The sequence below is a fragment of the Benincasa hispida genome, chromosome 3, assembly GCF_009727055.1.
Source record: "Benincasa hispida cultivar B227 chromosome 3, ASM972705v1, whole genome shotgun sequence".
Taxonomy (NCBI): domain Eukaryota; kingdom Viridiplantae; phylum Streptophyta; class Magnoliopsida; order Cucurbitales; family Cucurbitaceae; genus Benincasa; species Benincasa hispida.
This window is the reverse complement of record NC_052351.1, coordinates 35,900,032-35,923,019: the sequence shown is the minus strand read 5'-3', so window position 1 is coordinate 35,923,019 and position 22,988 is coordinate 35,900,032. Positions and strand designations below refer to the sequence as shown.

At 36.1% G+C, this 22,988-nt stretch overlaps 1 protein-coding gene across 9 annotated transcripts; it reads left to right on the top strand.

Annotated features, from left to right (window-relative positions):
- Positions 1-1,018: 1,018 nt before the first annotated feature.
- Positions 1,019-16,531, top strand: LOC120072618 (methylmalonate-semialdehyde dehydrogenase [acylating], mitochondrial-like). Of its 9 annotated transcripts, none has more exons than XM_039025025.1 (21): positions 1,022-1,185; positions 1,427-1,461; positions 2,981-3,527; positions 4,002-4,096; positions 4,230-4,298; positions 4,384-4,545; positions 4,630-4,708; positions 4,804-4,958; positions 8,848-8,911; positions 9,438-9,517; positions 10,457-10,522; positions 10,856-10,906; positions 11,012-11,148; positions 12,174-12,264; positions 12,956-13,036; positions 13,173-13,250; positions 13,342-13,377; positions 13,465-13,508; positions 13,858-13,936; positions 14,981-15,029; positions 15,174-16,531. In XM_039025025.1, the coding sequence occupies exons 3-21, from the start codon at positions 2,993-2,995 to the stop codon at positions 16,286-16,288; spliced, it is 3,066 nt and encodes a 1,021-aa protein (XP_038880953.1). In that variant the 5' UTR covers positions 1,022-1,185; positions 1,427-1,461; positions 2,981-2,992; the 3' UTR covers positions 16,289-16,531. The 9 variants fall into 9 exon arrangements, 5 of the variants coding, with proteins under 5 accessions (XP_038880955.1, XP_038880953.1, XP_038880950.1 ...); XM_039025022.1 differs by having other exon boundaries at positions 4,227-4,298; XM_039025027.1 differs by having other exon boundaries at positions 1,019-1,185; positions 4,227-4,298; positions 14,981-15,316.
- The last annotated feature ends 6,457 nt before the right edge of the window (positions 16,532-22,988 follow it).

The window sequence follows — 22,988 nt, the reverse complement described above, 5'->3', positions numbered from 1 at the left end:
TACCAGAAACTCAATGCGTAATCTTAAAATTCAATGTGTATTCCTAAATAATCTCATTTTTCAATTATTCAACAATTTCATTTTATCAAGTTCAATGTTAGTCAAATTAGTCGATATAAACTAAATCTCGCTCTCTCCAACATTCTCGCTTTGAATCTCGCTCTCTCCTAAAATCTCGCTTTGAATCTCGCTCTCTCTTAAAATCTCGTTCAACATCTCGCTCTCTCCTACTATCTCGCTTTGAATATCGCTCTTTCCTTAATCTGTTTCAGCCCACTTATCTCCTTAATCGCTTTGAAGTTTCGATATGTGTGTAACCTTCGACAACCTAATATACAAAATTTTGTTCGTAGACAAAGCTAATTCGGAATTGTCTTTCATTCCAAGGCATAACTTGTATCCATGCGCTTCATATTCGCCTGGAGTTCGCTCCCAGAAATATAGTCATCCCCACTCCCTCACGTCAATCCCACAAGCCTTCGTCTAATTCGAAATAATAAAAAATGCATAGGTTGTTAGAAGCAGCTCGAGTACACAGATACATATAATATACCATATCATTACTTTATTTCCTCTATGAGGGAAAAAGAAAAGTAACAAACCTGCAATCTCGAGGGTGGATGTGTGTCGAAACTTCAACCTTCAACAACCTAAGCGAGATTTCCCTTGTCGAGGGTTGAAGTTTCGGCCTATGTATTGTTTCCAAGTTTTTCTTTGTTCGTCAAGTTCTCAACGTTCGACCTCCACATTAGTCAAGTTCTCAACGTTCGACCTCTAGCCTCGAACTCCCAAAACAACAATATTTCTCTAATAAGTTTTAAAACAACAACATTTCTTTTTCAAAACAACAACATTTCTCTAATAAATTTGAAAACAATAATATTAATATTAAAGGTTAGACCTAAGAATATAATAAAATATCCAATCATCCACTTTCAATAGGGAGCGTGCCAAACACCGGCAAATCATGAAACTCCAAAATGACCGATTTCAATTTGTTTTTCAACACGCGACCCATTCAATCGCGTGAGACTGGTTTCCGTCTCTGAACTCCGGCGCAAGGGCGTCCAAGCTTGTTAAAAGAAAATAGAAAAAAAAAAAAAGAACCCGGAGGCGCCCCGATCTTTTCCAGTTTCCAGTCCCACCATTCAAAATTTCACTTCAAATTTTCTTCCACTTCATGAGGCACTTCTCTTGTTCCTCTATTAGATTTCCAGTTTTTGTATATATGTATATTTGTCGTGATTATGAAATTATACTAGTTGCTCCACTGAAATTAGTGCTAGTCCGTGGGATCTATCATCTCATACGTCCTGAAAATCTGGATTTGATTTTTCCCCGTTTCATTCATTTCTTTTTTCGTGTTGTGAAATTTCTTACTTGTTTAGTTCTAATTCTAATTCTTATTTTTCTTTGGAATTGCCAGTTAGGGTGCACAAATGAGCTTCATTGTCTTTTCAGGTGAAGCTCAATTCGTTATGTTGTTGTTTGTTACGAATTAAATTATGAGGTGCTATGCTAGGTGGATTAAAGTTTCAAGTATTAGCTTAGGTTGCTGATTGAAATTGGTGGGGATTTTGTATGATTATTATTTATGTTTTGTTGTTTGAAATTCTTCCATTTTAAGCTGTGCTCTGGTCATTTCTTATGGAATTGTTGAATTATGGAAAACTTTTTTGTGAATGATTTTTTTCTAGATGGATTGAGATAGATAGCTCACAACTTCTGTGTGAAAATTTTGTCATGTGATACATATAGTACGTGTTTGAATTTAGATAGATGTCACTTGAACAGTCGAAGTATCTTCACTTAGAATTTAGAAATATAACAAATCTGATTGTGACTGTTCTGCATTTCGTTGCTTGACGAATAATCTTCAATGTAGACATTGTCAAACATTTATCAGTTAAGACCATTCACATTGGCTTGTTCAATGGTTCAGTGGTTTTTTTTTCTTTGGTTCTCCCTCTCTTTTCTTTTTAATTTTCTTATCAAGTTTATGATTTTCAAAATTATTGTCATTTCTTATTTACTGTGGACATCTTGTTCTAAACTAGCTTCTGATTTCTTGATGGGATTTTCACTTTAACACACAAGCTATCATTACACCTAAGTTTGGGATCAAGATATAATTTCTCTTACCTTCGAACATTAGAAAATTGAAGTATATCGGGAACTCATTTTGCATATGAAGTACGTGTATGCATTGAAGGTGAATATATATACATATATCGATCCTGCTGTATGGTTCTTGTTCTTACAATTAAATTAATTACTGGTTTCTTGCATTTTGCTTTTATGTCTCAACCTGGCTCTAAGGCAGTCTAAGGTTGAGGACTCTTTGACTCTCTCTCTCTCTTTCTATATATATATATATATATTTATTTCTAGAATTATCTAAATTACAAATAACAAGTTGTAAAGAAGGTTGAGTTTTTTTTTTTTTTTTTTTTTTTAAATTTATTTTTTAATTATAAATTAAATTAAATTACATTTTTTAAAGCAATAACTTCCCTTAGGAAGTTTGAATTATGTACTAGATAGTTAAGCCTTTTCTTGGTGTAGTTGCTTTTTGCTAGCATAGATGTTCTTTGGTCTCAGCTTACAATCAAGTAAACTTTCTGAGGGCAATTGTAAAGTAAGCATCAGAGTAGATTGAAGTCAAAGGAATTTGAGAATATCTACACACGAGAAAGAATTTTTGAGCTATAGTTTCTCCTTTGAGCTTATTTTGGCTCTATCACTTATGAAGTGGATCATGGAGTCAAACACATTATTTAAGAAAGTTTATGTTCTTCTATAATGGTAATCTATAATGCTGTTATATGTTCATTTCATTTGCAGTGTAGTCTAGAAAGCTAGGTCCCATTCCACCATTTTTCATATTTATTTTGTTTTCTTGTAAATCATTAAAGATTAAAAGTTTCACAATTTCTCATTCCTAGCCTTTGTGTTTTTCATTGTTCTTTATTTCTATCAGACTATCTGTAAGATGGGAACTCAAGGTCAAACAGGATTAGTAGCACAAAAGAAGATGCATCCTCCTCAACCTGGAAGATTTGAAGATCGTGAAGATCTCATTAAATATGTTCGTGATTTTGGTGCTGATCAGGGATATGTGGTAACAATTAAGAAGTCTAGGAAAGATAGAAGGGTCATCCTTGGTTGTGATCGAGGAGGTGTGTATCGTAATAGGCGTAAGATTGATGAGAGTCCACGTAAAAGGAAAGCTAGCTCGCGCTTGATAAATTGTCCGTTTGAAGCAATTGGCAAGAAGGAAGATGATGCCTGGATGCTTACCATTAAAAATGGGGACCATAACCATGAGCCTTTAAAAAACATGTCAGAGCATCCTTACAGTCGCCGTTTTACTGAGGATGAAGTAAAGCAAATAAAACTGATGACTGAAGCTGGTATAAAACCACGTCAAGTGCTTAAAGCTCTCAAACAACACAATCCAGATCTGCAGTCAACACCAAGGCATTTGTATAACCTTAAAGCCAAAATTCGCCAAGGAAATCTATCAGGTTATTTCTTGTATCTAGCTTTCCTGTGAAAAGATTCATTGCTTGTCCATGTGGGAGACGAGAGAAAAAAATAATAATGAGAAGAAGAGATATGTAGTGCCACGGTCTCTTGATGGAGGTAGCATTGAAACTGAATCCTAATATTGCTCTTTGCTGGCCTTGTGGTTGGGTCTTGGTTTTTCTTTTCCTTATTTTGATGGGGAATATAATCCTCGGGTGCATCTCTTCCAATTTCATGTCAGAGGAGCAATTTTAGTTTATGAGGTGGCAGTAAGAGTTTAAAGTTCGTATTTTTTATCATGATTAATCCTATTACTCCTGTACATCCATTTATGGTTAAAACAATTGGATTTGATAAATGAGAACGCTAACTTTCTTTACTTTTGTGGAGTTATAGGCATCAAGTTGTAATATAGAGTATGGCTGCTCTTCTCAAATTCAGACTCTTAAAGCAATCCTAACTTTTATTTTCAGAAAATAATTTCAAGTCGTGGAGACCTAATATTTCAGTTCCTACAAATGGTAGTCATACTGTCATTGGAGATTCAGTCCAGCAAAATCATCAGCTGGTAAGATCCAATATGAAAGGACAAAAAATGACGTAGATCAAATGTCCCTATACTCATATATGATTGGTTTCAATGTATATGACAAATATTTGACTGACTCAAAGGTGATAAGTAATTGTTTGAATTGTAGAAGGTTCCCAATTTAGTTGGAGGGAAATTTTTGGATTCGCACAACTGTCCAGTGGTTGATGTTATTAATCCAGTAAGCTCTATATTTCAGACAACTTATTTATTTATGAATGAGGGTTTACATGTCAATCATGGTGTGCCCTCTACTTTTGGGTTAGGCAACACAAGAAGTTGTTTCTCATGTGCCTTTAACAACTTACGAAGAGTTTAAGGCTGCAGTTAATGCAGCCAAACAAGCTTTTCCCTCATGGAGAAATACACCAATTTCTACTCGTCAGTGTGTTATGTTCAAGTTTCAGGAGCTCATCCTTAGGGACATGGTTAGTATTAGTCATGCCTTTTTTAAAATTGCTTGAAATATATAAGCCTTGATTTTCTAATATGGCAAGAATTCTTGTTATTAGGATAAGCTTGTGACGAATATTGTCGCAGAACAGGGAAAAACGTTAAGGGATGCGCAAGATGATATCATCTGTGGTTTAGGTTGGTATATTCACTTATCATATCTTGTTGCAGTACCACATCACGTGATCAAATGTGAAAAGATTGCACTCATTTGCCTTCTGTTTTGCCTGAAGAGGTGGTTAAACATGCTTGTGGATTGGCTGCTATGCAAATGGGGGAGTTTGTCCCTAATGCATCTGATGGAATTGATTCGTACTGCATCCGAGAACCAATAGGTGTGTGTGCTGGGATATGCTCTTTAAACCATCCAGCAACAGTTTCCTTATGGGTATGTCCCTGCCCTGTGCTCTCTTTGATTCTATTGACATTCGTTGCTTTTCCCACCTCCTCTCTTTATTCAACATTTTTACCTGACAAAAATGTATAATAAAGTATCTGTATAAACATACTAGAACAACCCGTTATCATAACTGAACATATATAGCCTTCCCTTTATGATTATGGCTTGGTACAGAGTGAACTTATTACTTGATCATGTTAGATTATAGATTATAAGTTCATAACCTTAACCTGCTTCCTTTTATGACAAATTAGAGCTACAAGTTATTTGCGTCCTATTCGTACAAGGAATCTTGAACTAAAAGATAGATTCTAGAAGCTTCTATAAGCCAGTCCAAATAATCGAGTAATTTATTTTTATGTTCATGAAAGTACTTATTGGAATTTCAAATTCTCATTATGATTTGGTCGTATATTGTACTTTCAAGTTCTCCTACTAAACTAACATGAACTTTAGAATCATTACAATTTCATTCCAATTTGGTAGATGGAGACATTTGATTTATTAAGTGAAGCTCTTAATTCTTCGACAAAGGTAAAAGGTTTGATATCTATCGACATTTTGGAACTATTTGAAGTATGGAACAAAATGCTTGGTATATATGTACTTGCATATACCTGTCTTCTTCTTCTACCCACCTCATAAATGTCATGCTTTATAATGGCATATTAAATTACTAATCAACATAACTAAATTACTTCCACGACCTTAGGAGTCCCCTAGTGGTAAGGGCTCGGGATGTTCAGATTTACTCTCTTAGATCCTGACTTCAAGCTCTTAATTTGAAAATCTGAAAACTTAAGATGTCTTGGGTGGTTGATGTCTAATTAGAAATTGTAGGGTCACGAGCTGAATAGAAGGAGGTTATGGAAAAATGTACATGAAAACTTTTTTAGACTAAAGAAATAAAGGAAATTTAGATGCATACTAATGTTCTCAAGAAAGCCACTCTTAGAGATATGGAAAGAAAAATGAAAGCATTATATACGTGTAACTGATGTTAATAACAATGCTATTCTTAAAGTACTAATATGTCACACCCTCTCCCAGATTACCCTCTCAAAATTAGAAGAGGATATGACCGTGGTAGTTATTAGCCCTATTGCCAGTACCCACCGCCTTAGCCCTCTAATCTAAATGCCAACTTGTTAAACATTAATAATGTATGAATAAGATACGCCTCCTTAAGATTCTACAAAATATTATATAACACATGCATGCAATCATGATATAACATCTAAGAGATGAAACGTTCACAGATGGCCCAAACAACTCTAATAGAGCTCTAGTCCTTCTCAAAACATGTGTACATAGGCAGATCAATAACCTAAATCTTCTTAATAAGTTGAGTCTTTTAGTGGCAAGCAGTAGCAGGATCAACCCTGAGGAATCTGACCGCTACTTGAGAAGGGAAAACACAGAAATTCCGTGAGCTAAAAGCCCAGTGAGTGACTATAGAATCGTAAAGCAACAAGCATAGCATCACTATAAACATGTAAATATACCAATGAGTAAACTCAAGCAATTGTCTCGAAATGTAGCTTTAAACCATTCTCAGACATCATTAAACATTATTATTCCCTAGTTGAGAACGAGCCTAAATGCTCTAGCTCCCAAACGTTTATTACCGGCCAAGAGACCCATACTTCGGTCTCTCATTCATAACTGCCTACGTGCACGTGGCCATACTAAGTACCATCATATCTTAGGTACTTCTGCTCAGATACCTTCCCAAATTTGTCCTTTAGTATCGAGCTACTAAGATACCTTCTCATATATCCTTCGGTATCAAATTGGCCAGATACCTTCTCAAATGTCCTTCGGTATCAAATTGGCCAGATACCTTCTCAAATGTCCTTCGGTATCAAATTGGCCAGGTACCTTCTCAAATGTCCTTCGGTACCAAATTGGTTAGATACCTTCTCAAACGTCCTTTGGTATCAAATGTGTATTTTGTAACATCAAATTAAGTTCCTCTGCGTAGTATTTACACAAGAACTGTTCCATTGCCACTCATTTACATAAGAACTCATTCTCTCATAGCCTTCCTTTAGGAAGCATATATCAAAATCAGAACCATAGCTTTTGTAATGGTTACACGACATACCTTGGCCTGTGTTACACACATACAAGCGGGGAAACATGCGTTAAGTTATTCTCTAACCATTTGTTGCTTGAGGAAGTATAAATTCATCATTAATGTCACTATGCTTTACTTGATCATATATGCATGAGTATTGGAAACCTTAAGTTTATTTAGTCATTCACAGTTTGTCAGGCTTTTAATGGTTTATACGCTTCCCCCAGCTCTTCTTGGCCTGAAAATATATAATTCCTGGTTAAACTACTTAGAATTCTTAGTAAAATACCTCAATTAATTCATTTATTAAAGGAACTTTCATCAACACAGATAGCTTAGTGGCGAGATCCCCCTGAGCGAGGTCAGCGAGATCCTCTAGAGCGATGCTAGCGAGATCCTCTAGAGCAATGCTAGCGAGATCCTCTAGAGTGAGATCAAGCTTTTCCTGGAAAACTTTCCTCCTAGCGATACTCACCTTACCAGCGATACTCAGCCCAATTCCTAGCGAGATTTCCTTTATAAGCGAGATCCTCATCCCCATATCTCGTTATAACTCCCACGGCGAACTAGTTGGTTGTTCATCCCAAGCAGTTGTCTGCTTATACACCGATTCCCTGTTATAATTTTAAAAATTCATAACTCAAAATCCAGAACTTTTTTCAAGAAACTTCCTTCTACAAACTTGCTTAGAATTGAGTTAACTTTCTTACATTAAAATTTTAGCTAAAAATTCCTTGTAGTTTGGCCTGGAGCTTCCAATCTTCACCTTGGGCCTTGATTAATCCGAGGTTCTGCCTCTTCTGCAAATTCTCCACTTTTGTTCTTCTCCTCTTGCAATCTTTCTCCGGCAGGACAACATTGAAAACTAGATTCTCCCAGCTTTCAAATGGCACCGAATTTGCTAAATTTGCTTTTGTCAATTGCCGAAACCATGCTTTTGAAGTTTCACTTCCCTTTTAATCTTTCTGCCGCTTCCTGAGTTCAAAGAGTAGATTGCCACGTCACCCTACACTTAGTGCCTCCCGCCAGACTAATGATCAAGTTTCTTCATTATATATATTTTCCTCCCCTTCCTTCATAATCCCTATAAACAAACATGAATTTCTGCTTAATAAATATGTAATATAACATTCCTTTGGCTAAACATGCTTATCTAGGGAACCTAAGTTCGGGGTTTACATAATAAATATGATAAAGTTATTTATTAATTTATTTTTACTAGTAATACTTGAATATGAAATTATCTTAATGAGACAATTAAGTGAGGTTTATGAATCAAAATATAATTCTTGGACGTGATATAAAATCTTTAATGCTAAAGTTTAACCTTTTTATCCGTCTGAAATTGTTTTTAATTCAAATAAGGGAAATGCGTGTATTTTTATAAAAATGAGAACAAAATGGACATATAGAGATCATATAGAGATTTTGCTCTGATAACATCATTTATATAATATTATAGATTATATTTTTAAAGTTTTAGCCTTAGGTTACGTTACAACTTCGGCTTTTAAAGTTTTAGGGTTGTGTTTAATAGGTCCCTATACTTTTTAAATTTATCTAGTAGGTCTTGGAAGTTTTAATTTTTTGTTTTATGAATCCATAAAATTAAAAAGTGACCAATAAGTTCCTCACTTTTTAGAAACAAAATTGCAATATGGAGACGAAAGACATCCCTCTAAAAGTTTTGGGATTTTGTTATATCATGTTCTTTCATGAACTCTCCAATCTTTGCTTTACATATTTATAAAGGAAATTGGAGTGCTGAGTGCTAAGTATGTTATCCTTGCAATGCAGATGTTTCCGATTGCAGTTACATGCGGCAATACATTTGTTCTTAAGCCATGTGAAACACACCCGGGTATGTTTCAGAACCTATCTCTTTCTCTTACTTGTGAACTTGATCTATGAAGTTCCCACATTTGCAGCAGAAATGAATTCATTTCTTTCCTATTAATTTTTGTTTCAATCACATAATTTTCTCCTCGTTTCCTATATATATATATATAAAAGGGTAGAATAAGAGACACATTATCTAATGTGATTTACTATCTGGGATTTGGAAACTCTGATATTTTAATGTTGGTAGCAAAAAAAATCTCCATGACTGGGTTCACTGTGTCAGAGATGAAACTTGGCATACTTCATGTAGAAATCACTCCCTGATGTGATGTTATAAAATATACATAAGACTCATTTTGGTCTAATTTTTTTGGCCTTTTACGGTCAACACTACTCCAAAGGTCGTTTAGCATTGTATTTATTGTCATTTTATAATGACCGAATCTTGCTACGAATGCTTATTATTATTACTATTTTGAGTAAACATGCTTTTTACTTATATCCTGCACATCACAGTCAGCAGTTGGTAATATTATCTGTTTCAGGGGCTTCGATGTTGCTAGCTGCATTAGCGGTTGAGGCTGGCTTGCCTGATGGTGTTCTAAATATTGTTCATGGAACCCATGTAAGACAGTTCAATAGAGAGTTATTGTTTCTTTTGATTGACATCTAATTAGCATACTTCCTGAGTGTTTTTTTTTTCTTGGAAAACTTATTGAGTTAATCTTCTGTTATCTTGAATAATGTTAACTTTCCCACCTTTTGGTGTTTGGAATTTTTTATTTCTTTATTCATTTCATATATCAATGCAATTTGCTCTTTCTTTCTTTCTTTTTTTTTTTTTTTTTTAAAATTAGACTATTAATTAGTACTGGTTCATTATGTATTTAAATTTATTTACTTTCTGTGAACAGTATGGTTACATTTAAATACCAAGCATCTTTATAAAATAAAATATTTAACTGCCAGACAATAATTCTCTTCCGTATCGAAATGCAATATGCAACGTCGTACATTTAAATTGTAGACGTTTAACTTCTTAATATTTAATCTGCATATCATAAAACATAAATGGGAGGAAATTGATGTCCTCTTTAGAACTCTTGGAATTTCAATGAGTTTTATCTTTACTGCAAAATGAAAATAGAAATATGCCTTCCCGATTTTATTTATGGCTTATTATTCAAAACATAATATGTTTCAAACAGTTCAATTTTTAATAAGTAGTAAAATTAAACTTGTGCCATCACATTTTATGAGTGGATCTGGCGACTCTGTCCAAGCCCAAATTGCCATATAAATAGGAGTTGCCCCTTCTTTTATACTGTTCACGCCCTTGAATGAAATGGGTTTCATCTAACAATTTCTAGCATCACCCCACTGGTCAAAGCTTTTTCTTCTTTCTCTATTTTTTTATCTTTATATATTTACTGTTCTAATTCTTTTTTGTGACTAGCCTTTTTTGACATCAGAGATTATAATGCCATCATTAGTCTATTGCTACCATAGTCTGTTATTTCTGATTTATGTTGTCTGCATTTCTTGTTTTAAATTCTCTGGTTAGGATATCATCGACTATATATGTGACGATGAGGACATAAAAGCCATATCCTTTTCCAGTTCAAGTTCAGTAAGTGCTTCTCCTTATTAATAGGAATGAAATGCCCAATGACAAAATGCAATTAGATATATATGATGGGACCATAATAAATATTGATAAGAGCACATATAAATTTCTTTTGTTAACTGTTCTTAAGTTTTGTGAATTATTTCTTTTCTTACATAATTTCCGTTATGTTCAAATGCTATGACTACTTTTCTTTATGATTAAAACACGTTCCATGTACATTTCATTCCTATACATGATTGAAAAGAAAACTTTCTTGCGAGTTTAGTATGTTTTGGTTCACTATTCTGAATTTTCATTTTCTTCTCTTACTTTACTGTATAATTTTACTTGAAGGTTGGAAAGAACATATATGCTAGGGCTGCTGTAACAGGAAAGCAAGTTCAGGTGAATCCTATTTGTTCATCCACTGTTTTGTTTCTTTTGGTCAAAGTGTTACAAATTAGGATAATCTATCGAATAATTTGGCTGATCTTTATGTTGATTGCTTAGTCCCACTTTGGAGGAAAGAGTCATGCAATTATTATGCCTGATGCTAACATGGAGGCTACTTTAAGTGCTCTGGTTGAAGCTGGACGGACATGTATGGCTACTGTCATCATTGTCTCCGTTGGGAGTTCAATTATGTGGTATAGTGATTCTTTCGTTTATCACAATCCTTTTCTTCCTTCTTCTTTCCTTTCCTTCTGGAAGTCGTCTTCTTGATCGAGTTCATCATCTCTGGACAATTAGAACTCAAAATACATGATTTTATAGATACTATTTTATTTGCTTATCCTTGTAGTACCTAGTCTGTTGAGATTTGGTCTTGAGCTTATCAACCTAATCTTTTGCTATGAACAATTCCAGATTTTTTGTTTTCTATTTTGATTTTCAAGTTTAAGATCCTTGAGAAAGAGGCGTTCTATAAGAATTTGAATATGGATTTTGTGGTTGCAAGCATAGGCAGATTGGCTTCCTATGATTGAGGGTATGTTTAAGAAGATTAGCTTTCATAAATCTATTACCGCAGTCATGAAAAGCTGTCGTGGACAGCCAAGTGACGCCTAAATCTTTTGCTGGAGCAGATATCTGTTACTTCACAGTATGTGCATTATAAAGTGTAAACATATTCGTTACGTTTTTGTGCCTCGTAACATTTCTACAAGTATCAAATATGCACTTTATGTTCTTGTGACTCCCAACTGCATTTGGACTTCTTCCTTCTTTCTACTTTTAAAATAGCTTTTCACTGGACTTTTGAAAACAACAAATTAACAGTACCTTTTGTATTGGAAATTATAAAAATTGGATGGTTTTCTTCTACTTACCAATGGCATGTTGACCAATAGTTTGTCAAGTTCTGTTCCTTGATAGCCATCGCAAATCTTTTTGTAATTATTCCACTTTCACCATTAACCTAGACTGGATGTTTTTGTAACATCTTCTCGTTGGGGAAGGTACTTCTTGTCCCTTTGCTTGTTTAGATTGTTCATTTTGATCCTTTTTTTTTTTGGAATGAAGTGGTTTCTCGTTTATTATTAAAAGAAAAAAAAAGTTTGTTCCTTGATAGACTTGTCAATGTTTTTTTTAGTTAGGGTTCTCTCTAGAGAGTCTTTAAATCTATTGAACATATGAGTTTTCTAGTTATTGGTACTCTACGATGATTTTCCAGGGAAGAAAAACTCGTGGAATGTGCCAAAGCACTTAAAGTGAATGTGGGGACGGATCCCAAAGCTGACCTTGGTCCTGTGATTACCAAAGAGGTAAGTGTACAGAGAAACTTCTTATTCTTTGGTTATAGGATCTATGGTCTATGCACATGTAGGAGATTATTCTTTTCCTCTCTAATCCCTTGATCATTTCAGGTGAAGGCAAAATTCTAACTTTTATTTGGATCTGAAACTTTTCCATTAAAGCTGGCAGTTCATTCTTTTGTGAATGTTTTGCCAATGAGTCTTCTTCAATTTAAAGTATCTTAATTCCGTGTTGAGTGTTTTGTTCTTAATGGTGTTCTGACGCTCATAACTCTTGTGATAGGAGGTATATGGGGATGTTTTATTTATGTATAAGCAGGGACAAATGTGAAGAATTCACCATACAAGCTACCAGCCAATTTGAGGCGGTTGCTCTCTGCCAAAAATGCTCCGTTAATCTCAAAATAACAGACACCCCACTCCCACAAACTACTAGGCTATAGAAAGGCAGTGTCCCCATTTCTAACAAACTCACTCAATTTTCTCTTTTACCCTTTCTGTTATAAACCTTTACCAAGGGTGGTTTCACATTGCCCTTCCTAGTATAATCATTCACAATAAGAGGCCTAACATCTTGTTCTCTCTCAAAACAATTACAAGAAACCATACCATCTGTATTTCTAGTGGGACATTCATGTCTATGTTACTGTGTACAATCATATTCGACTATTAAATTAATTATCGGAAAAATATTCCACAGGTGAAAAATCGTTTTTGTAAATTAGTTCAAAGTGGCATTGAAGATGGTGCTAGACTTTTGCTTGACGGTAGAGATATTGTGGTACTGATTTGTTATTATTCTGAGTTTGTTAAATAAATTCTTGTCATTATCTTTTACTAAAATCTAATGATTGTGCTTTTCATTGATGAATAATAGAACTTTCGGGCGTTTCTAAGTTTTTTGCAATATTTTGTAGGTCCCAGAATATGAAAATGGAAATTTTGTTGGTCCAACCATTTTATCTGATGTAACAACTGACATGGAGTGCTACAAGGTATTCTTATCTCTTTCTGTTAAAATGTTGTCATTATTTTGACAGCATTCTGTTGCACATTAATTTTAATAGCAATATTTTGTGTTGACAGGAAGAATTTTTTGGACCAGTTCTCCTTTGTATGCAGGTACTACTCAGTTTTTCATCCAATTGTTAATATTGCATGTTGTCTTCATCAGGCTGTCTTATTGTTTTCTTTTGGTTTTACCGGCAGGCTGACAACCTAGAGGAGGCTATATCCATAGTAAACAGAAACAAGTACTTCTTTTAACTCTAGTAAACTGAGGTGGCATTTAGATGGCATACTTTAACCATTATAGTCATTGGGGTGCTGCATTCCTTATACCATTTTACCTTTCTGGTATTCCTTAATCACCTTTGATTTTTGAATTGTATCTTTTTCTATTTTAAAGTTGTAGTACTTTTCTTTTAAATCTTGGCGTTGGTTGTAGCTTCTTGAAGCTGCTTTCCTTGAAGAAGAAAATTTGTAGACCCTTTTTTTGTTGACTCTTTTTTGACAATAAGGTGTTGGACGTGCAAAATTCCTCCTCCTTAGTCATGACTTCCTGGACATACGTTTGAACTACTTTCGTCAAATTTTCTGCAGGAACCGAAATGGAGCTTCCATATTCACAACTTCTGGCATTTATGCGAGGAAGTTTCAGAGTGAAGTGGAAGTGGGAATGGTTAGTGATCAAATTTATTGGTGATTCAAATTTCTATCCATTTATATCCGTTTGATGTACGCCTAAGTAGATAGATTGAATTTTTTTACGTCTTGCTCTGACACGTGGATTATAGTGTTGAATGAAACCTTTGGACTTTGAGTGTTTTTCATGGAAGTTTTTGTTTGAGAAAATGATATATAAGAACTGAATCTACTAGCAAACTGATTACACCTCAACTAGATACAATACAAACTCTATATACAATAATAATGTTCGAACTCAAAAGTAAGCCACTCATAAATCGAAATAACCAAGAACTTACAAAAACCTCAAAAGCTTGTGGAGATTAAAAAAGTAGTTGAGACACACTTCTAATAAGCGCTGTCCTGAAAACAATTATTCATTCTGTGCGGGTTGCATGCAGACTACAACGGTCGTCTTAATAGGATACAACGACTAATTCCAGTAGAACTCCATCTTTTAACTACTTGAATTTGGTAGAAATCTTGAATATTTGCTCTCAACTTAACTCAAGATCAAAAGAAAGAAAGAAAGAAAGGAGAGGGCTCTTCAATTTGGAATGAGATGCTACAAATGAAGAAACAAGTTGCTATTTATAAGCTAGCAACTTAATAACTCTCAAAATAAAAAATAAAATCAAATAAATACAAAAATTAAAATATTTGTTAAATTTAACTTAATTGAGTTATTGACCGAAAGCAAAAATAACTCATTCAAATTGAAGGAACTACAAATTTAACTTTCATGTATGTTAAATTTGTACATGAAACATGATAGTTTCAATCCAATTTGAAGTTTCTAACCATGAGTTTAATCTACATAGTTAAATCCATTTGGTATATTTCAATATTCAAAATGTTTCACATTTTATCACTACACTATAAATATCCAACTGTTCGAAGCTGGGCCTATTTGTAACAAATAACCATATACCTAGGCCTATTTTATTCTATTAATGTTGGATTTTTTCCCCTAAATATAGATTCACATTTGTTATTTGTTTCCACTTCTTTTTCATTTTCCTTCCTAAATCCATTTCAGGTTGGTATCAATGTTGCTGTTACAGTTCCGTTGCCATCTTCCTTTAATGGTTTGAAGCCAACTTCTGTTGTTGATCAAGTTCTTTTTCAGTTCAATTTTTCAACCTCTTTGATGCTTCGTTTCTGTTATGCAATATTCTTCATTTCTTTTTGCTGTCACTTTCTCCTCTCATTGTCTGGTTTGTAATTTGAAGACAAGGCAGGACTGGAATTTTACACCCAATTGAAAAGAGTGGCTCAACAGTGGAAGAACTCACCAAGTATTGGAGTCTCAATGGCGGTGCCTTCACCATCTAAGAGACATTTGAGATCCCGTGCTGTACCTTCCATGTTGGTTTCAACATCTGACAAAGATTCACCTGGTATGCGGCAAAGAAGTTTACCCCCGTTGCCTTCCACATCTGAGAGGGATTCACCTAGCGTCGCTGTATTGCTGCCGAACTCTCAAATATCTCAGACAGGTTTAGCCAATGAAAGGGCCACCTCCTCTCCACCGACTTCTGATAGGGATTTGCACGGTCAGGGACTCTCCCTGATTTCTACCTTGTCCTCAGAGGGGGATGTATCCAACCAAGATTTGTCTCCTGCCATGCTTTCAGCAGGTGGTAGAGATTTACCTGGTCAAGCTACCTCAGTGGCAACATCCCGATCATCTGAGAGACTGTATGTACCTCAGAAATCTCATTGGAACGGAACTCTGAGGGCTGATTCTATTCCATCCAATTCTGAGAGGATCCATGCGCCCTCATCACACACAAACAGCATCAAAGGGCAGGCATCTCGAACAAGTCATCCTGGTTCAGTATTAGCTACAGAGGGGTTATATCTGCCAACATCTCATGGCAGTATTTGTCTAATTGACCATGGAAATGATAATACCATTCCGTCTCGAAGAATCGACAGCATGTGTCGATCATCAGAACGGGTATACATGCTAGCAACTTCCCATCTGAACGACACTATGAGTCAAACGTTGCAGCAAACTGATACCTCCTTGCTTCCTTCTCATACTGACGTTGCTTTGCAATCAACTTCAAATAGAATGTACTTGTCTAGCTTGTCTGAGAGGGATGATAATATGTCTTCCACTGCTTCTCAACAAGCTGAATCTTTAACATCCACTTCAGAGAGAATGTATATACCTCCATTAGTTCATAGAAATCAAGGTATGGCACCGAAATCGGAATGGTTATGCATTCCCACGCCTGCTGTATCTCAGAGAATGTATCCACAAGGCCCAGTAGTTCCCGCAGATGAATTTCAAAGCCAAGAAGCATCATTGACATTGCCTGCATCGCAAGGAATGTAAGGGATATTATTTTATTAATACGAACATTAGCATTTAGGATAGCCAAATTCCCATATTTTTTTCCTTGTCAAGACATCAAATTACTAATCATTTTTTTCCCTTTTATCTCTAAGAGAAGTTCGTTCAGGGGCTATTAACATCATTTCGTTCCTGTTTTTCTAGAACTGAGAGTTCAGCAGCAATTGCTTCTTAGAGTAACTGTATTTATTTTCAAAGGGCGATATGGGTTTGAAGTTTTGAGCATAGGTAATTTCAAGAATGCAAAAGTTTATCCTCCTTTTCCCTCATGCACACCCAGTTCAAATAATTTTGGTTATTATGTTTGCGACTTGTTCTATTTTAGTCTATATACCGTCAATGGTTTAAATTTAGTATGTATACCTCTAATACAATCCTAAAATTAGTTTCTACTCTTAGTTTATGATTAACTTTTTAAAAATAAATTTAGGTCTTTATTAGCATTTTTTACTATTAAGTTTGAAAAGATATTCACAGAATCACATTTACAAATAAAGATTTGAAGGAAAATTATAATTATTATTTTATCAATTTCGTTTAAAATTAACTTCAAATAAGAATAAAAATCAATTTAAAGATTTATCGAGAGTAAAGACAATAAATTTAGATTTGAAAATTATAAATTAAAACTGTGCGGTTAATTTTGTGCATGCAAAAATTTTAAAACCTTGGCAACTATAAAGTACGAAACTATTTCAACTCCTTTTTTTTCTCGATTTCGTTCCTGTTTTTCTTCTCATACTTTTCCCTTCTTTATAATTGTAACATCGATCTATTTCCTATCTTTTTCGTGTTAATTTTTAGTTTCTTTCCATATTTTAATAATTTGGAAATTTTTGTCAAAGATAAAAAAAAATTCTCAAATTATTTACTGAAATAGCAAGAAAAAAAAATCAATAAACTTCTATAAGCATTTATAAGTGATAGATTTATGTAAGTTTTCATTACTTATAGACATTGATAAATTTTTATCAGTCTCTATCAAAGAAGATTAAGTTTTATTATTTTGTGTAAATAATTTTTCTTATTTTTCTATTTTTGAAAATCCGTAAAAAACTTTTAATAGAACAAATATCAAATTATTTATAGAAATAACAAAAAAAAAAAAAAAACACTGATCAGTGTCTATCATAGTGATAGATTTTTGTCAGTTTCTATTACTTACAGACATTGATAGACTTCTACAAGCTATTAAAGAAGATTAAAATTTTACTATTTTGTATAAATAGTTTAGCTTATTTTTCTATTTTTAAAGATCTCCTTTTAATTTCTTCTAATATTTTTTTTCTTTTAATTCGCTTTTTCATTTGTATTTTGGTTTCTTATTTATTTATTATTTCTGCATTATCTTTTTTGTATTTTTGTGCATCACATTGATAGTGCAGTTAGCACAATTATTTGTATACATCTAAACTACCAACAATTAATCATCTTTTAGGGGTTTCCCCTCTCAGTCAAAGTCGTTTCGGTTGGATGGATCGGTAGAAAATACCATTCCGACACAATATGAGGCGGGGTGCAACCAACAAAACTACTTGTTACAAATAACATCTTGTTGTTGCCTCTACTGATCTTTCTGAGAGGTATATATGAAGAGTTCCATTTCAATCTCAACAAACGACGAAGAGATGCTGGTGATTCAACTGCCCGAGGCTGTTCCATACCCCGAAAAAAAAATGAGTGGTACTGATAATAGGAGAGGTGCCGTGTTTGGCCTCGCCGTTTTCGAGTAATAATCTGACCCCAGCTAGGTTCAGGATGAGTTATATCGAGGAATAATATTGATTGTGTTGGGTCCTGAGGACCAGGATGGCCAAAGATCAAAACCTAAATGTGCCAGGAGTTGATCATCGAAGCCAGGGCAATACACTGGTGCATTTGAGTTTGCTAAGCGCTTTTGCGTCAAGGGTGGACGCATGGATTTTTATACCATGTCTGCTCGTTGTTTGCCAACACTCGTTTATAAAAGGCGATCCTAAGGGAAGAAGAATGAAAGGGATAAGGCTGCAAGAAGAACCTAGAGAGGAAGCTCCACCGAAAGAAGAAGAGGAAATAAGACTCGAGTTTCTGGAAATCTTTCAAGAGGGAGTTCCATAGCGAAAACGAAGAGAGGAAAATTCAGAAAAAGAGAAAAAAAAGAAGAAGATTGAATGGATTATCCCGAACCTGCCTACGCCGCATGCTAATTCTAGCATCTTTTCATAGGTTTTTGCTGACTCTCTCCTCTGATAAAAGAGTTTACCATCTGGACCTAGAGCTTTCTAAATCCTTTCCTAAAGCTTTTGAAGAAAAAGCGAATCAGAGCCTCAATTTAAAAAAGACCTAAAGTTAGGAATTTATCAATCGATAATGTTACTCCAATACCCAACTAAAGGGCTACTGCGGTACCAATGAAAAAGACGGTTGTCGCTACTGGACGACGAAATGGATTTTGGAATTTATTGACATTCTCCAAAAACGGTACAGTTAATAATCCCGCCACCGGCGCTCACCCTTTTTGTCTGGGTGCACATAAGAAAGTCCCATCATCAGCATCCTTTGCTTTGTGACTAAAGTCGTGATGATGTGGCAAGTGGTGCCAAACAAAATGCGGGCGCTACTACTGGCGATTCCACTGGGGAATAGAAGCCTCAAAGCTGTCAAGATGAACTATGAAATTAAACAGCCACTTTGCCAATGGCTCGCTTCGAAAGACAGAATGCTTATTTATATAGACAATTATGAATCATCTTGCTTAGAGATAAGAGTCCCGTGCCAAACTCTCGTCCCTCTCACAGAACTTCAACAGCAGCTAGGTCTAGAGGGAAGTTGTGAGCATTACGTTCATGCATAACTTCCATACCAAGATTTGCACTGGCAGGTTTCATTAATGAAAAGAAAAGTGGAGGCCCGCCATCTACTAGCATTATGGTTTGGAATCGATTCTTTATCAATGGCCCACCCTTTCTTTGAACCTTGTCAATGATCGAACTTAAAGATATGAACTGAGTGCCATTTGATGAGATTAGGTCCCTGTGTTGATTTGATGATCCACTAGTTGATTCAAGATCTGGGTGATTTACCCCATTTCACTAGTGTCGAAATAGGCCGGGAATCCGAAATGACGACACAACACAAGCCTAATACCCCCGGAGGTGCCGCTTTGCCGCAGATCCATGCCCCTCATTCGCTCTTCACTAAATGTTAATGAAAGCAAGCCCTTTCATCCTAATCTCATCTACTGAAAAGGGGTCGGGCGTAGCGGGAAATCAAAATACAGAGGCCGGTCCTACCCGGTATCGTCTTCAAAAAGTAATCAAGGTAAGAGAATTCCGTGTTCTGCATTCTACCATTTTCTCCCTTTCTTTTTTGTACAAGGGATCCCCCCTCCCGCTAGTTGGTCGGTTGGAGAGTTGAGACAGCCTTGTCTTCGGGTGTGCTTCATCTCATATATATGCCTACTTCGTAATTGAATGTCAGCCTTTCATTTGGTGTCCGATGAGACCAGAGTCGAACCTAACCGTTGAGCCCGAGGGTTGTGTATGTACCCCACTAGGTAGAACAAAGGGTCGCAAGATCAATCTTCCATTTCTAAGAGAATTCCATTAGTAGAAAAAGCAAAGGAGGATTGATGGCATGAACCGGTATGCTCCTGTCCCGTAATAAAACCTGTTGTTGCTGATACTTTTTTCTCGGTTCCTTCTTCCATAACCCGAGCTCAAACTGAAACTTCAGCTGGCTGGTTGCACTATAGACTGACGCTGGAATAGAATACCAGCCTAAAAAAACCTATTGATTCCATTATCTGGCTCCGGAGGCAAGGGTAGGCAGAAGACTGGGGGTTTGGAGGGAAATACTAAAGGGATGTGCATAAAAAGGTCCGTATTTTCCTGAGAAAACTTGCAAGTGCCGGAGGTAGCTGCATTAAAGACTCAGCCACTCTTCTCAAGTGGGTTAGAGAAAGCAAATCCCTTGTTAAGTTAACGATTGATGCACGTAAATCTTGTTATGGTGTCAATTCGAGAAGAATCAGTTCTCCCGGTCCAGCTAGAGCAATAGGGGTTTTCTTAGACATAAGCAAGAATGATGCTGACCAAAATGTCCACGGAGCCTTGTTTCTTTCTATTTCTTAAGCGCTAACGACTACGTTGTTCCACCGCGTGATTCCACTTCCTTGATCCACTTGGCTACATCTGCCCCTACCCCGCACAGGTTTCAGTCTCGAGATACGATCAGATCCTTACCCTATGACCGAACCCAAGTCCCATCCCTTTGCCCGTTCTTCCACCCAATAAGTGGCTTTTCCTGAGTGAGCTCCTTTGTGGCTATCTATTTGATTGTATCGAAATGACCATAATAAAAAAAGTGTTTGTGATTGTTCCAGAAGAAATGAAACAAAAGATACGGTAGAGCTAGGACAATTATTGTATGCGGTCTACCCTTCGGTCTGGGGGTGCTGTACTCATGTGAAATTGTGTCCCTTTCTATGTAAACGAAAGAGCTCCTGCCAGAAATAGCTAATGAAGACTGGGTCCCCTGTCGCAGAAAATTGAGTGTGGCATTCCATGCAATGAAGATATTATCGAAAAGATCTGAGCGGTCTCGTTGCAAAAAATTTGCATCTTTCTTTTTGTTTGTGAGTCGGTCCACACGATCAAGACCACATACCTGGCATGCTAGCAGTGATAATCTCCTCTGCTGTGAATCAAATTGAAGAAAGGCAGCTGAAGCAGAAATGGAAGGCTTCAATACCAAAAACTACGGAGACGGAGGCATGATCCACTAAACTAGTTCATTTACGGATACACTACACTAGTAAAGAAGAGAAAGCCCAGAAACGGACTCCCCTTTTGTAGACTCACACTAAACCTCCAGTTTTGGACTGTTGGAGTCCAAGCGAAAGCTAGATTCGTTTTTTGACTTCTTTCAAAGAAAGAGCATGTAATGAAGAAAAGAAGAGAGGAGGAAAGTGATTCACTGGTGGAGTTTGTCTCTTGAAAATGGTTTTCTTTCTGTACTCTCTTGTTGGTCTTTTTCTCGATTTTCTTTCATGGTATCCGAGCAGTCGAGCAGAATGTTCTGAGTTTAGGTCTCATGGTATCATTGTTTATCACAACTGGTAAGCTGCCACCCGGATTGTGAGAATCTACTGTGTGTAAAAGGACCAACGATGATTTATAGGGTATCTTTCCCAGGTGTCCTATTATTCCCGTCCTTCATTTACGCAAATAAAGCAGCCGAAGAATGGGAATGCTAGACTCTACCAAGTAAAGCAACTGTGATAAGTCTGGTACGTCGTCAAAATGGAAAGTATCATGGTACGTCGTCCTTTCCGTCGTGTGATAAGTCTGGTACTCTATTAAGAAGCAAATGATCGCCTGTCATATGCGCTGCCCATATCCTGAGCCTGCTTAGAGGGGACTCAATAATGGAGATCTTCTTTGACACGTTGCTACTATAACCTTCCCGACCACAATTTCTTTTTTTTTTTTTTGTTTTAGTCACCCCAAAAAACCAAATTGTATTCATACTAGGTAAAAAAAAAAAAAAAAACAAACATAAAGTAAATAAATCAAAATAGAAATGGATAAAGAAATAGTAGGTTCCTTCGTTTCTATGGTTACTTCTTAAATGATGAGGTCCTCTCTATACACCGGATCTCATTCTTTTATTTCATCAATGTTATTGTTAACTTGTACAGTTCACCCTCTTTGACTCTACCTATGAATTAGCTAGTAATTGGACTTTCACAACGAGATCTACCTATACAGTAACGGTATTTAATTATGAAGATTAGTTGGGTAGCTGACCCTCTTATTCCGTTCTTGGAAGAATAAGGCCATAATCCTTCTGTTAAATAGGATTTCCTCTACTGCCCAAAAGAAGATTTTCCTCTTCCTCACATCGATGTTCTGGTGGACAACACCGCTGGACATGGGATGCTGTCCTTTATGGATGCTTGCTTTCTCTTGATATAACCAAATCAAGATGGCCGAGGAAGATAGAGAGAAAACGACGTTTATCACCATATCAGATAGAAGAGTACGTTCTATTACAACTTTAGTGTAGTTGTAGTTTGTATTGGTACTGAATGAACATATCAAACAAAGGCAATTAGTATAAGCCCTTCTCCGGCCTAGGAAAAGCAGCGAACTCTAGAAGCTAGGGCTTTATTCACCTTTGGACGCCAAGCCAGAATGGAATTCATATCTCCTTCGTCTGGTCGAGAAGGGACTGTGACTATTCTATTACATTACGGAGAAGTCCATTTTCGTCATGATCGATCCACATCCTACCCGTAAACTCGGTCGAACGTCTCTCGCTTATTTCTTAGGGCGAGCTCAATTACAAAGCCTTCCCCGAGAAAGAGTAATGCCTGCACTCCTCCATTGATGATATCTCGTCAGTCCCTGATCTCCTCTGGTGGCCTTACTTTGCTTTCAGGTCAAAAAACGAATCTAGCTTTCGCTTGGACTCTGGACAACATTCTCCTTACCACAATAAAAAATCACTACGGCAATGGCGCTAAACCTGCACTCTCATTCATCTCCTGTGAACGAAGAGGCTCTTTTCGCTCTCTACAATTGGGTTTCAACCTGGCTACGAACCGGCTTATAGAAGGATTCCTTTACGTATGCAATTTCTTACTTAACAAAGAAGCAGACTCCCACGGAGCGGTAATTAGTAGGTGTCAACGGAAAGT

What these genes read in the sequence shown, in the direction of transcription:
- LOC120072618 (XM_039025023.1), top strand. Translation starts at nt 2,993, where the DNA reads ATGGGAACTCAAGGTCAAACAGGATTAGTAGCACAAAAGAAGATGCAT. An exon ending in TAACAGGAAAGCAAGTTCAG is followed by an intron (nt 10,907 to 11,011) that starts GTGAATCCTATT and finishes TTGATTGCTTAG; the next exon opens with TCCCACTTTGGAGGAAAGAG. An exon ending in CAGTTCTCCTTTGTATGCAG is followed by an intron (nt 13,378 to 13,464) that starts GTACTACTCAGT and finishes TTTTACCGGCAG; the next exon opens with GCTGACAACCTAGAGGAGGC.